The sequence below is a fragment of the Leptosomus discolor genome, chromosome 2, assembly GCF_034619465.1.
Source record: "Leptosomus discolor isolate bLepDis1 chromosome 2, bLepDis1.hap2, whole genome shotgun sequence".
Taxonomy (NCBI): Eukaryota; Metazoa; Chordata; class Aves; order Leptosomiformes; family Leptosomidae; genus Leptosomus; species Leptosomus discolor.
In genome coordinates, this window is record NC_141392.1 from 93,121,961 (window position 1) to 93,137,504 (window position 15,544).

Genomic DNA, 15,544 nt, shown 5'->3' on the forward strand with positions numbered 1-15,544 from the left:
ACACCATGAAGAACGTGAAATACTTCTATGAGAAGATTGCAGTTGGTATGAGAAAGACAGGGCAGAAGGCAGAAAATACACTTTCACTTGAAAGCAATATGGCTTGATAAGTTTTACTGAATTTTGTAACAGCTGCTTAACTATATATATGCATTACATAAAGTATATATTTGTGTGTGTGTATATACAAACACACATACACACACTCGTACTTCCATACACAAATATTATTGGGAGAGTTGGGACTCAATAACTACTCTATTGTTTCAAAGCACAGTCACCTAGAAAACAGTCAGCTAGAAACTGCAAAGATTCCTCTTCCGTAAGAATGCTGACAAACTATACTCAAATATACCCTGACAACACTACAGCATTCCCTGTCACTTTATCCTTTTCTAGAGCAAACATCTCTAAGTCTAGTATTTGCTGACATGTATCATGAAAAAGATGTAATTTGAAAACAAATCTGCAAATTACACAAAAAATCTGAGGCAAACTTTGGCATCTGAACAAAAATACAGGAGAAGTCACATTTGTTTATGCAGAGCATATAATAAAACAAAAGAACTTACAGTAGCTATGAAGTTCAGAGAAGGTTTTATAACTCTAGAGTAGTCCATAAACTCAATAAAATAGTCGCTTTGCTTTGGAAATATGACGGTACTTGAATTTCGGGAGATTCCTGTTGAATAATTGTAGGTGTTTAGACAACACACTTTTAACATAGTTATTCTTTTAGCAGCAATACTATTTACTGTCCATGATTTTTAAATAATTTTATCATATTTATCACCATTTCCACTCCTATCGCTGTTCTTCCTTCCAGCTAAGGATCAGTACAAAGGTGGTATATGTACTGGTACTGTCTTCCACGATGCTAAATAAGCCGTACCACGTAGTGCTCTATTCCACGGAGACTATGTCAGAATGACACAAGGAAGGAACCTAGGAATCCCAAATCAGCCAACTTCACCTTGCTGGGGTTTCTACAGAAAGCCTGTGATGAAACCTAGTTTCTGGGACAGGCAGAAATTTTGTACAAACATTTTTTTTCTAATACGCAAGGTGCAGTGGCACATGAACTCACAAAAAGGCTCAGTTTGCAAATCAGCCAGTCTAGAAGAGGGTAGGCAGTGGACAATATGGGGCAAGAGAACTCTTTCTACTGATGTGGCTTACAAAGAAACAAGTACAGTAAGTTTATGATTAAACGTAAGTTTGTAAGACTCAGGCTAATGCTAACGCTAACAATTCTTTATGCCTACTTTTCTCATCAAAAGTGATCAGTCATTGACTTTAAGCCCCCATCTGAACATATTTCTTGGTTATTTAATAAATCATTTAGTGTAGAACTGTATTCAGCTGAGTTAAAAGCTGGTTAAACTATTTAATACCTAGCCAAGCAACAGTTCCAATAATAAATTTTTTCAGATAATATATTTGCATGCAGACGATTTGTACTGCCACCAGCACATGATGCTTTTCTAGTGCTCCAAGCCTTTCCACGTAGCAGTAAGCTCTTCCAGCACCACCTACTCTTTGGATTTCTCTCAGAAGATATCACACAGCCACATACCTGTGAGCGACTCAGTGACCACTGCGATAATTTCTATAGGCTCTGTGTAATCACTGTCACCTTGGTGCCACGACTGATCAGTGTTCAAGTTTTGCAACATAAGCTTGTTACAGGTTACATTCACAGACCCATTTATCTGCAATGTAGAAAAAAAAAATAATAATTGTTGTTCCAGCAAAGCCAAAGACACCTTTCCTTCTACAGCAGCTTATTTCTGGTGAAGTCCTGTAGCTCTCACCACATATAAGTTCTGGAGTGTCAACACCAGAAAATTATGAAAGCTGACCTTTGGTTTTTGCTTTCATTTTTATTACATCCAAAACAAGTTATTTATTTTTTTAGAGTCAACAATGCCTTATGGAGAAAGTTACTTTTTTTTTTTTCCGATTCTACATGGCCAGAGCAGAGCATTCCAGAAAAATAACACAAAGAGGTCCCTGCCTGAAGAGGGAGGTATACCCTACCCAACAACCCTGAGCTCAGAGTTTCTGTAGGCTAAGTGCTGCTGAAGGTACTGAAGTCAGTCAACAGAAAATGACAAGAACACCACTGAGCAGAAATTGAACTTGTTTTAAACATAGTCCACAGCTCAAAAGCAAAATGCCTGATTTTGCAAATGGATGCCATGAATCTGTTACCACTTTCAAGTCTTCAGACCAAAACCGCATGCCTTTTTAAATGTCATGCTCCAGGTTACAACTAGTACAGTAACTCCAATGTAATTACTAGGCAAAACACTTTGGTCTCTACCACGCTAGAGCTCCACCTAGACAATTGCAGTGGTCTCTTCTGGCCTTGTAACACAGGGCTGAGTGTGCAGGAGCACACATGGGGCCAGGGAGCACTCCTGGGTGCTGCTCCTCCATCACCTACACTGCTACAGTGGCTCCTGGAAAGTTTTTCTACCTGGGCCAACCAGCACTCTCCAAAATATGTTCCAGGCACAGTTCAAGGGACCACAGCAGCCAAGTATCATTCCCAACAAGCAGTCTATATGCAGACAGTTTATTCTGGAAATTAAAGAGAGTTTAACACTATCCATGCAAGTCACTCCATAGACCATGCCAGCTGAACTCAGCACTCCAGAATGGTCCCAGGCATATTTAACCTACAAAAGGAGACACAGGCTTAAAGTCTACAACACTACAAACTGCTAACAGAGGACTCACCTCCATTGTTGTTGTTATATTTCTCTTGTTTGTCCAGTAAGAGACAGAAAGGCAAGTGACTGTTACAGTTCCCTTTACTGGCTTCCCATACGTGTACCTGAAACACATCAGTCAAAGTCAAACAACACACCAGCTCCAGGGCTTGGGCTCCGGAAGAGGTCTCAAGGCAAAAGATTCTACTAAAATATTTTTCCCTGGCCTCAAACATGGAGTTTTCAATACTGAGATGAGTTTATTGACACTAAAGTCAAAATCCAGAGAAGATACACAGTGCTGCCCTTCCCCGCAGATGAGCTCTATAAACCTGTTACTATTATTATGGGCTGTACAATGTAGGGAAATTACTATATTAAGCTAAGCTGGAAGTAAGTTATTGAATAGAATACCAATGTACCATCGTAACTAATATACAGCAGAGTTACAATGGGACGTGGGAAGTACAAGCATTTTGCTCCTAAATGCTACTAACACAAAATGAGAGATCTCAAGATATTTGCAGTCAAATTATTTACTAATCAGAGTCCAAAGAATTCATGCCATTATTACATGGTGAACACAATTTGCAGCTGTGGCAAACCTGAAAACTGTAACATACTCACTTCTTTGAACGCCATTAGCAACCTGCAGTCAGGGTGCAGTAAATAAAAATTTTGTATAAATGTTTCCACGTTATACATAAGAGAAACCACAATATCAGATTCAGACATAGAAAGGGGGGGAGAGGGGGGCAGGCCAACACCATCATTAGTAATAAATGCAGATGTCATAACTTTCAGTACTTTAAATCATCATGGATTTGATTGGCAGGCACTTAAGAAATATCAAAGCTAAAAAGCAGAGGGAAAGAATAATCAAATAGCGTAGTTACAGGAAGGAGACTGACAGCACTGTCTTGCACCTGAACTCAGTCTTTCCAAGCAGACCTAATTACCGTAATAAGCTGCCATTAACCTTGAAATGATACTGCCATTGGGTAGCAACACTGTACTTAATCTAATAATACTCCAGAGATGAGATAGGAAAAGGGGTTTATGACATCTGCAACTGTAAGTGACATATAAACTCTTTGTACAATACAGAGGCATTATGCCTATAAAATGTCACCAGGAATTAAGTCATTCCCTATAAATAACTACGTATCAGTAAAACTTTGTCACTGCTAGGATTCAATCTCAGACAATTCACTGTCATCTAAGTCTCGATTTATTGCAGCAGACAGGTACACTTTCAAATACCTTATGATTATACCTCACAAAGGAGCCAAGTGCCCTGTGGAAGACCAAGACAACTTAGGAAACCAAATTCACGTTGGCATACAATGGATTTGAAAAGCAAAGCAGAATGGGGAATAAAATTGAGGAAAGCCTTTTCCAAACAATTGACACTTATGAGAAACCTAAACAGTTTATAATATCAGTTTGCATTGCCTCTAGGAAAGAATGCTTTTTCTCAAAAGTCCAAACATTTAATGTAAATAGCTTGTTAAACATTCTTATTAAATCATTTTTGTATTTCACTTATAAACGGAGTGCTTGTTTAGAAGGTATGTATTTTATTGCATTAAATAATCCATAAAAAACCTTTTATTTCAGGTCTTCTGAAATGGATCTATCAGGTAGCTCTATCTGGCTCTCGTCTTCCCAAAACAAAATTAATTTAGTATGCATTAACCTAGATATTTGTTCAGATGAAAAATAAAATGTAATAGTCTACAGTGAAGTCTTTTCTGAATTTCTCAAGAGTTTTTAATTTTTTACCCATTTACAGGTCTAGGTATTCTGATAGTCAAGAGAAGCCTGTACTTCAAATCCACAATGTGGATAAACTGGATCAAGAAGGATGTGCATAGAAGTTCACATAATTTTCCAAGTGCTCTAATAAAATATAGTTGCTCTACCTACAGACCTTAACGTGAGAAGTTGGAGGGCACCATAAAAAAGCCATAAGAACTAAAAAAATGCCTCAAAATATACATTATAAGCAAAAGACTCAAGAAATTTTCTGAATAAAGTAGCTAAAAATGTCTTGGCTATAGTCTAGAAATACCTTTACCAAACAAAAAAAAAAAACTAACTAGAAGCCTAAAGATCTATCTAACATTGTTACAACAAAATCCAGTAACTAGAAATGGATGTTAGCCAAGTAATTTTGCCTAGAAGGCACTTTTTATCATTCTAAATATATTGTCCCTTTGACACTTAGCAACCCACAATAATTTTTTTTAAGTGTGAGGGTGACAATGGTATCAAAGTTTTACTTACTTTGCAGTGACAACTCCAGTTACATCTTCCTCCCTCAAAGAGTAGTATAATGGTGTTGTTATCATAACATCAAATTTTGGTAAAACTAAAGAAAAAATTACAGAAAGCATCAAATTCACACAAGAAATAATACATTTTTCTTTTTTTTAAGTAATACAGGTAGAACATGTAATATGACAAAGACTACTACAGTTTCCCAAGGAATATAAGGTAAGATATATTTCAACCCAACCCTATACATGCCCCAGACTTTTTGTTGAAAGAACAACAAGCATCATGAGCAGCCTGCGTACAAGCTCGTAAGACTGAAATATAAAATGTTTAGCTTATTCAGCCTTTACAGAATCATCAGCAAGCTTCACGACCAGACATTATACAGATATTTCAGGATGAACACATTGCCTGCATGATCCTGGAAAATCAGGGACAACCACCACATCTCATATCTTAAGACAAGTACTTTAAAGATTACATGACATCCAGACACTACAGTAGTAGGTCATTAAAACCACCAAAGATAAACAGGGCAGCTGATAAGACAATGTTTTTCCCGGGACACAGAGTCTGTCTCAGAGAAGCAAGACATCTGGAAATTAGACTTTCTGGGCATATTCAAAAGGTTCATGCTAGCCAAGGGAAGCCAGTCTAAATTAATGGAGAATCAACTACTAGTTTTGGTTACTACTAAATGCCATTAAGTAACACTTACCATATTCCATCACTTTAAATCTTTGATAATGAACTTGACCCTATTGAAAAAAAAAAAAAAATATGAGAAAAATATATACAATTGTGGTTATATGAGCAAGTTTAACATACCTTCTAGGCCAAATCCTACCCATATTCAAGTTAAATTACAATTTCTGACACGATGTGATGTAGCATTTATTTATTTGCACCACAGAAGGACACAGAAGCTCACATGCAGCAGATGGTAAGTACATATAATGAAAAGCGCATAGAGCTTCCGATCTGCAGACATCTACATATGCCTGGTTTCTGTATAAAAAACCAAAATATCTGCGCTAGTTAGCATAAAACTACCTAGCATAATTACTCACAGTCATCATGATGAACTATGACCTACCAGCAGTATCTTTACTAACTCATTTAAAATTAACTCAAGGATCTGTATACTGAAGAGAAGCTCCAACAGTGCCTATCTAGAGGACAAGACCATTTCAAAAGCATGTATAATCTTAAGGTTCTTCATTTACTCAAAAGGCAGTTAAAATTTTGTTACAGTCTAGAGTGCATACTTCCTTCAGCAGAGATACTCTTGGGGTATATCTTCTTGTCTTGTTTATTTGTTAGTTAAAAATCAATGGAAGATATAAACAACTATACAATATATTGTTACTTGTGTTCTTTCTACTTTCCTATTTTTCTAATTTTTTCACTTATTTCCTGATTTTCCTCAGAAGGGTATCTGAAAGCATATTCTGGCATATCTTTGACATGTGGTACATCAGGCCATATATGGCACATCACTGGGAAATTATTTTTAAAGGTTTTTTTTCACTTTATGAAGATTAAAAAAAAACAGCAGCTACTTTTGTTCTTTGGTACAATGACAGTTGACCAAAAAGACATGGTAGCCAGCCACATAGATTCTGCTTTTTGTTGTCTTATTCGATTGTTCTTCCTTGCTAAAGTGGGAGTAATTCAAGTTGCGCCAGGCAAGGTTTACATTGGACATTAGGAAAAATTTCTTCACTGAAAGGGTTATCAAGCACTGGAACAGGCTGCCTGGGGAAGCGGTGGAGTCACCATCCCCGGAGGTGTTTAAAAGACGTGTAGATGTGGCAGTTAGGGACACTGTTTACTGGTGGACTTGGCAGTGTCAGGTTTATGGTCGGACTCAATGATCTTAAAGGCCTTTTCCAACCTAAATGCTTAAATTATTTTGACCAAGCTTGTACATCATTTGTCTGCTGACATATAACCCCTCATTCAGTGATTTTTTTATGGCATCATACCAAAAGCTGCCATCAGCAGGGAAATGGCATGGGGTGATTTACCAGCAGCACCCAGAACCATAGCTCTGATCAAGCAGCTGATCTGCTTGACACAGAGATTACACTGGAGCAATGATTTTCCAAGAGGAAAATCTGAGCTCAGCTAGGCTTGAAGAATGGGCTGAGAAACCAAAGAAGTCTCCACTTCCAAAAGGACAGGAAGGGAGAGGCTCCTTTTGAAAGCCTATTTTGCCTCTTCACTTAAGAGTCTTCTGGGAAATAGGGGAAAGACCAAGAAAGACAACAGTCTGTCACTAGGAGGTGGCTATTTTGAAAGGGTAATATCACCAGCTGCTGCTCAGTTGCATGATGAGGTTAGATGTGGAGCTCAGAAGTCTGACTGATTATTCCTGAGAACTGTGACACCACTACAAGTTATCATATGTACTGGAGTATCTCAGTGAACATGGTTTGAATTGTGGGGCAAAGGAGACTGAATACGGGTAACTGATTGCCAGGCAGCATCAAGATATGTCAGATGGAAATGAGTGTCTCTAGCAAGAGAGGACAAACTGAGAACTCCTCTGGGAAAGACCCTAGGACTAGGATTCAAGCTGGAAACAATTATAACTGATCTCTCTTACCTGATCAATGACTTTGCAAATTAGGCATCTCAAACCAAGCCCCTTATACCTCTATATTTACACTTTTCCTAGGAAAAGACTTCTATTCAAATAAAAATCAGGTTGCTACTGATTTCATGATTAAGTCACTGATCACCAAAATAATTGCCATATTTGTATTCCTAGGTTTGAAGAGATATACGCTATTTTCACAACATTTGTGCAGATCATGCAGTCCACAATCAGATTACTATCAGGTAATCTTAGGAACAGGTATCTTAGGAAGATGACTGGTAGCGAATTCATCTCATGTCTGGTTCTCTGTACATCTTTTATTTCCAATGATAAGCATATATATGTCACCACTGCCATTAAGCAAAACATGAACAGAATGTTATCCCACCTAGCAGGACAAAAAAGTATCTCCTTTGAAAATGAGGTTTTGTTTCACATGACCTTAGAAGTCAAAAAAAAATAATCAAAAGCTAAGAGGACTGTAAGCAGCAGAAAACAGAAATTAAAGTGAGACTCTTGGCTGCAATGACTACCTTTATGACAGAAAGCAAGCTGTGCTTCACGGTGCAGGGAAAGGAAAACACTCTACTAGGTCATTTTGAAGATTTGAACACCAAGTCAGATTTCCCACTAACACACACTTCTCAGCCAAACTGGTTTGGGATAAGACAAGTAACAGCACTTTCAACCACTCTGGATCATTTTAGCTCCTCAGGGCAGGGCTGTGTCTCTGGCAAATATCATCTAAATATTTTGGAGTGGAAGTTGTTAAACCAGTTTCCAGAAGTGGGGGCTTCTGAGACAAACAGTTTATATATACAACCCAAAAGGGATTTTTTTTTTTTAAGATAAGAAAACAACACCATGCCTATTCCACTTGTTCCCAGAGCTGCTTTATTCTAGTACAGTTTTTGTCTTCAATGCCTTCTCCTACTTCTTAAACACACTCACCCTTCCCGACTATTAACATTTTGCTCTAAATCAGCATTTCTTGAACTGCAAAACATCCATTACATTCTGTGCACGTTGCCCAGAGTATTAAGAAAACAGTGCCAAAAAGAGAATATACAAGTACTCTGAGGTCAGGAGGATGATGAAGCTTTTCTGCAGTTGAGCCTTATATGCTGTGGATCCTGACATCTTAAGAATCACTAACTGCAGCCCAGACTTTGCTCTGCTGTGGTAAATCAGACTCCTGTTTGAAGTCATTTGGGTCTAATCCAACAAATAAGATCTCAGGAGTTGGTTCCCTGCTCCCCCCCCCCCCCCCCCCCCCCTCCAGTTTTTTCTTCTTCTTTGGCAATCAAAAGTCCCCAAAATGAATCTGGTCTAGGTCCATATTCTTGTTTCTTTCTGACATTTAGGTGCGTCACTAGCCACAGCACTGGGAAAGCCGCTGGGTGCGGTCTGAGGGCTCTGCCCTGCACAGCGCAGTGCTGGCACCGGCAGCATCCCCGTGGCCGCCCCGCCATCGCACGGTCTCTGCCAGGAGCATGTCTCTGCTGCTGCGTTGCAGCTACACAAAATAGGTTTTTATCCAGACAGAATTAACAGAAGCATTCCACGATCACTTTCATGCTTTATTTTTATATGCAGGAAATAAACCCTGAAATAAAATTCTGTATGAATTCCCAAACTTCTGTTCAAATCCACCATCACAGTCTCCAGACACTAAGCAGAGTCTCACCAGTGTTACTAGTATTCACACTATCAGATCCTGATTAAATATCAGTGCTCATTTGCAAATTACTGAATACATAGCCAATTCCAAAGGTTTTACATACAGTCTCGTTTTGAAGGAAGGTGACTTTTCTTTCAAAGCAATGACATCTATAACCTCAAGCTCAATGGATCAAATGTGAAATCTGTAGCCGAACTAGCAGTAAAACATCACAGAATTCACTATGGATACACTGTAACATACATAAAACCTCAAAAGTTAAAAAATTCAAAGTGTAAAGTATATGAGCAACCCCAGTTGATTTTTAAAGTTACTTTATAGCAGAAGCTTTTAAAAAACAGAATACTCTTCAACAATATTTCAGAAAGACCTCATTGCGCCTGAAACATTACTACTTTTCAATATTTGATCATAAACTTCCAATAACAGCTTCCATAAATGAGATCACAAAATGCCTTAAAACTAGGAACAACTTCTGGTCAGAGATGCCTACTACTAAAATGCAGGAACTAAAAGCCTTTCAGGCTCCACAACAGGAAATATAAGATATCCAACTAAAATATGAGGTGGAAACTTGGGAACCAGACCGTAATTACTCTGTCTTGAGTTTTCTTGGAACAGCTGTACTAACACCTGAACTCCTACTAAAAAGTACTACAGGATGTTTAACAGCAGCAAGCAGCCAGAACCTGATTTAAAACAGGATTCAGAGGCATTACTTCAGGACTCCAAACTCCGTACACTTGGGAAATGATCCGTAACCACTAGAAGGGAAGTGTTATTTACTGACTTAACGACACTCTTTAAAGACAAGAGGGAAACCTGAGACAGAAAGGCTGGACAGCTAGGACTACTTAACTAGAAAGCTCAAGTTGTGAGATCAGGATAGCTAAGTGATACGGAGATCAGCCTGGGTTTGCCATCTGAAGATGTTCCTAAAGCCCTGAGTAGATCCATAAGCTGTGCTGGATGCCACGTGGACCCAGGGCTAGCAGTACTAGTTAAGGATAGATAAGCATATCTATTAAAAATACCAGACATGCATTAAATATTCCTTAGCAGTAAACCCAAGTTATCAGCGGCCTCTGTTATCAAGAAGGGACTGGTGAATCTATGCAACTTCATGTATGACACAAAAAAAAATTTACCTCCCTTGGATAGCAGAACAGCAAGAAATAGCCAGGCAATAGCTACGGATATCCACTCGGAGTGATCCAGATCACTAGTTTTCACTGAACACAAACTAAATCTCCACCACATCACCTACATAGAGACATCCACATGTCTTAAACCTCAAACTGAATCCCATCCCACATGACCTTGTATTTCAGGGCATAAACTCACTTGTAACCAAGAGAATCAAAAAGAGTTTCCCATTAGAAAAGTTATTTTCCTTTATTCTGAAAGGTTTCTTGCAGGTTTCATTAATCCAATGGTATGGCATGCTATCAGAAAAATAACAGTCTGTGAGATAATCCACTAGACAGATCTAGTGTAATAATGTGAATATTCCAATAATTTAATATACTCTGCATATGACAGCCGTGTCCAATGCAAGATGATGTATAGGCACATGCTACAGAAATAATGCATATTGCTTTCTCATTATATTCAAAATAAAATTTGAAAATTAAAGCAGAGCAGATGTGAATGATGGAGGAAAAGGAGTCTGAAAGTAAACAACATAAGATGCATGGGGCTTGTGGTTTCTGCAGTTATTCACACACGATAAGCATTGTAAGAGTAGCCCATTTTTTCTGGATCCCAAAGCCTAAAACTTTTTTTTTTTTTTTTAAATACAATATACTTTTCCTTTTCTTCTCTCTGTTACTCTTCATTGCAAATAGTTTAATGTCAGAAGGAACCGTTTAGCCTGACATCCTTTTATCCCAGGTTTGGTTACCCTAGTATTCAGCTACTCCAACTATCTGCATTATTATAGTGCATCTTCCAAAAAAGCAACCATTCCTGATGCTAAAATATCAAATAATAATGCTAAAATATCAAATAATAAAGAAGCCCTCACTCCTATTTTTTGGGTTGTTCCAGTGGCTAAGAGCCTCACTGATGAAAGACATACAGCTTTGTTCCCCAGACCCATCCGCAAACTCTGTCATCAGTTTATATTGGAAACATCCTGGGTGAGTGTAAATGGCCCAAAAATCAATCCACTCCTCTTTGACAGACTTTACATACATTGCCATTTTTCATTAGGATTTTGTACAATGAAAAGCCTCTACAAAAATGTTACATCAGTAAATCTACCTTATTAACCAAATCCGTAATAGCATTAAAGAATTTAATTCTTTATCAGTGGAATCCCAAATCACCTTTGTCATCGTTCTTCTCACACCAGATGACAGGTCATATAGTTTCCTATGTTACCTCACGTATTCTTTTCTGATAAGGACATTGATCTTCTGATGGTCTTTTCAAATCTCCCCACACTGAGATTCACTTAACCACTCAGAACCATCATCCCTAATAAATGTTTCCATCTCTGCCACATAATTACTGTTCTCTCATGTCACTGGGCTCTGCCACTGCTGGAATTTCTTTTGTTTCTAGTGACCTTTAAAAAATTCTTTGATACTTTTATTAACTATCAAGTTTTCCTTGGGATCTTTACATTTCCTACAAATATACAAGAGTGCAGACTTTCATTTATATTTGTATCTATCTCCTAGTTCCTCTTTTTTCCACTTATTAAATGCATTGTTTCTTAAATATTAACCGTTTCCTCTCTCAATGAAGAAAGAATCCCACTTCTGTTCTGTCCAAGTTTATCTTTTCCCAAAACAACATCTCGCCAAATGTAACAAAAGCATTTTCCACTAGTTTCCACCTTGAATGTGAACAGAGAAAGATATCCTAGAGTGTTGAGCATTATCCCTGCCCTCAGATATTCTTCAAGTCACTGAAGCATTTAGAGCTCTACTGAGAACCCCAAACACTGTATGCTAAAACCCTAAGTTTTAAAAATTTAATAGTAGGGAAAACGAGATGAAAATATGATAAAGACAACCTAGGAAAGGTTGTAGCCCAGTGTATCTAACATGAAGGAAAATGTCCAGTCTTTGGTAGCAGTCAACATTCAACACCTAGAGAACCACGTCAACCAGGGCAGCCAGCAGTGACACTGTGCCAGCTCAAGCCTTGGGCCTTCTAGTTAACAGTTCTTAATGGAGTGCACTTCTGTGAATTTGTCCAGACATTTTTTGATCCCACCTGAGTTTTATTATTCACAACACCCACCAGTGCTGTGCTCTGTAGTTCAGTTATGCAGTTCTAATTATTTTGAAATTGCTCTTTACCTCCTTCACCTGGTGCCCTCTAGCTATGTATTGGAAGAGACAGTGAACAAGATGTTCCGTATTTACTCTCTCCTTGTTACTCGTGACTTGAGAGACATTCCCACCCTGTCATATGTTTTCCAGACTCATGAACCTTCTGTAGTAGTACTGAATGGCTAAAATTTAGAATACCATCAACCTACAGTCTATTAAGATTTCACTTCACTTGTCTGTTTTCTCACACGTGTTTCACTAGCCCAGATGAATCTACAAGGCATTTTTCTTTCAATTTTACAATTATTTTCTTCCTTTTCTTTTTGATTTTGTTTCAGGAGGGAATGACACTCACATTCAGATCCTGAAAACAGCTGCTGCAATTCCTCCAGCACTGTCCTCCTGACTTCAGGTTTACTCAAGACTTTGCAGAAAGCCCAAGAAAAATTTCACAAACACTTTTTCACCTGGCAATTGAGCTGCTGAAGGAGGCCACCCCTGTCACCAGCCTTTGTTCCCATGTCTGAAAGACACTTCCCCACCTCCTGAAAAGCACCTATGCAGCTGTGAGCAGGGCTGTGCTGTCAACCAGATCAGTGAACTGGTCTGGGTTAGGCAAAGAAAAACCACAGAAATGCTTTTCAATCTGGGTCACTTCCCTGGCATGCTTTAGATCTCAGCCTTACTACAGCTGCCTCAGCACGACTGAGAAGCTATTGCACAGCAGCACAGGGATGGAAAGGAGCGGCCAAGCACAGGAACAAGGGCAGGAACAACTTGAAACATTTTTCCCACCAAAGACAATAGCAACAACTCCACACCCACATGAGAACGTGTTCTCAAAAAATCCAGTCCTGACAGTCATTTGAGCACCACCCTCACCTACCTCAGCCTACAGAAATCTATCAAGCATATAACTGGTCTTGGTAAATATTACTCTCAAGTAACACATGATCATGTGAGTTTTTCCGCTTTCTATCCCATCATCTCCCTCATTAGGGAACATTAAGCAGTCCTGTTTGTACTTGCTAAATGTCTCTGAACGGCCACTGCAAGCCAAGTCGGAAATGCAATTTCCAAATTACAGGCATTTAAAGGAGGCTGAATAAACCTGACACCCAGAGTTTTGAACAGCTAAACCTCCAGCTATTTTTGCAACATATTCCACAGTGTATGAGGAGTGTACAGCTTAAAGGATTGGACTGGTAGAACTGTTACCAACAGTAACATGCAAACTAGATCATACCAGCTTTGTTATCAATAGTTCTGCTTTACTATCCATCCACAGTAACTCGTCAGTCATTGCGAATTGCTGAAACACCCCTAAAACTAGGCAGAGATTTAGAAATAGTCTTTGAATCCACATCCCTTGAGACAGTGACTGGCTGCACAGCAGGGCACAACGAATTTCTGTATACTCACTTATAAAATAAAGATAAGCGCATTTCACTTTAAAAAAAAAAATAGTACTCCATAAAAACTTTCTTTTATATCAGTATTAAAACCCCTCACTTTTCAAATAACATTTAACACAGAGCTTAGGACAAAACACATATGCTTTTTTTAATATCTTTCCTTACAAAACCACATACTATTGAAAATCTTGTAAGGTGCGTGTAGTATCTTGGGTTTGACAGGAGGGAAGGATTTCCTCATCTCATGGTCCACGCTTATTTCTGGGCTTGCTTCACCAACGTAACCACAATTTTATTCACATCTATCAGGAGACATTAAATCTCTCTGTGTTTTGGCAATGTTAATACTCACGTTCACTTCCACCTCTATGGACCAGTCTCCCAGTGGAGGGTTCATTGATAACTGAAATTTTTTTGAAACTACGCCCATATCGCCCTCCTCCATCAACCACTGCTGAATCAATTTCTTCCGAGGGTCCTAGGAGAAAAGTCAGGCTGCATGTTAAACGCGAGTAGTCTTGCTAGCAAGATTTAGGTAGCAATACATTTATTTGTCACATAAAGTTGGAACATGTGACAAATTCCAATGTATAACTAGGTTGCTATGGATACTTACTCGGATATATATATTCAGAGACGCTTTGTAAGGTTTGAGATCAGGATAGACAGTGACAATCCGAAACATCACATCTTGTCCCGGTTTATACATAGATTTATCAGTCTGGATGAATACAGAGATGCTCTTTGCCATGTACATCAAGCTGGTACGGTTAGAGAAGATGAGCCGGCCATCAGCATGACCTTCCACCAGTAATTCATAATTCCCAGAAGCACTGTTCAAAGGCAGCTAAAAAGGAAATAGCAACTCTCTGTTAAGTATCCAAAATATTCTTGAAGATATTATTATTCCAAAAACATTTTACATAAAGATCTGACATATTCTTGAACTTGTCAACTTATGTAAATTCTCAAAAAGAGGAAGACTATTTCAGGGCTTTAAAGTATCATTTAAACAACGACCTGAAAACATGTTAGCAGAAGCACTTTTTCAACATATTTGCATCTAATTTTCAGTAGTAATCAGGTTTCAACAATGTAAGTATCTATGTATTCATACATCATTCATAGATTCTCACACACACACATAGCGCTCTCTCTTGTCAGTTATTTAGAAATTTCTTGGGTTTGATTTTGTGGGCTAATTATTTTCTGACTTGACCACTTTTTGGTAACGAGTTTTCCAAAAATAAAAGAGCTGGAAAAACTATAAGCAGGGAAGATGAGCAGGATAGTAAGAAAACCCTGCACCACTTCTTACAAGGTTTAGCTTCATGTCCTATGGGGTAGAAAAATGAAATTCAGAATGAAGATCTCATGAGGTGAAGTAGTGTTTTTCAATAGAAACCTCACTGATTTTGTCTCATTTCAGTTTAACGGTTCATTTTTACAACATATATTGCAACTCATCTAGAAAGTAAAATAATTATTCTTCCCAAAATATTAAGGAATAAAGGAAGAGACATTTTATATGGCTAATTATTTAGGACAGACATTGAAGG

At 38.3% G+C, this 15,544-nt stretch overlaps 1 protein-coding gene across 1 annotated transcript in view; it reads right to left on the reverse strand.

Moving 5' to 3' along the window:
* CD109 (CD109 molecule) overlaps positions 1–15,544 on the reverse strand; it is a 77,092-nt gene that overhangs the window by 42,492 nt on the left and 19,056 nt on the right. The window contains exons 4-10 of the mRNA XM_086461463.1: positions 14,602–14,832; positions 14,338–14,463; positions 5,716–5,755; positions 5,007–5,091; positions 2,746–2,842; positions 1,577–1,712; positions 573–682 (exon numbers count right to left, since the gene is read on the reverse strand). Coding sequence (XP_086317589.1) covers positions 573–682; positions 1,577–1,712; positions 2,746–2,842; positions 5,007–5,091; positions 5,716–5,755; positions 14,338–14,463; positions 14,602–14,832 — 825 coding nt within the window. The remainder of the gene's footprint in view (positions 1–572; positions 683–1,576; positions 1,713–2,745; positions 2,843–5,006; positions 5,092–5,715; positions 5,756–14,337; positions 14,464–14,601; positions 14,833–15,544) is intronic.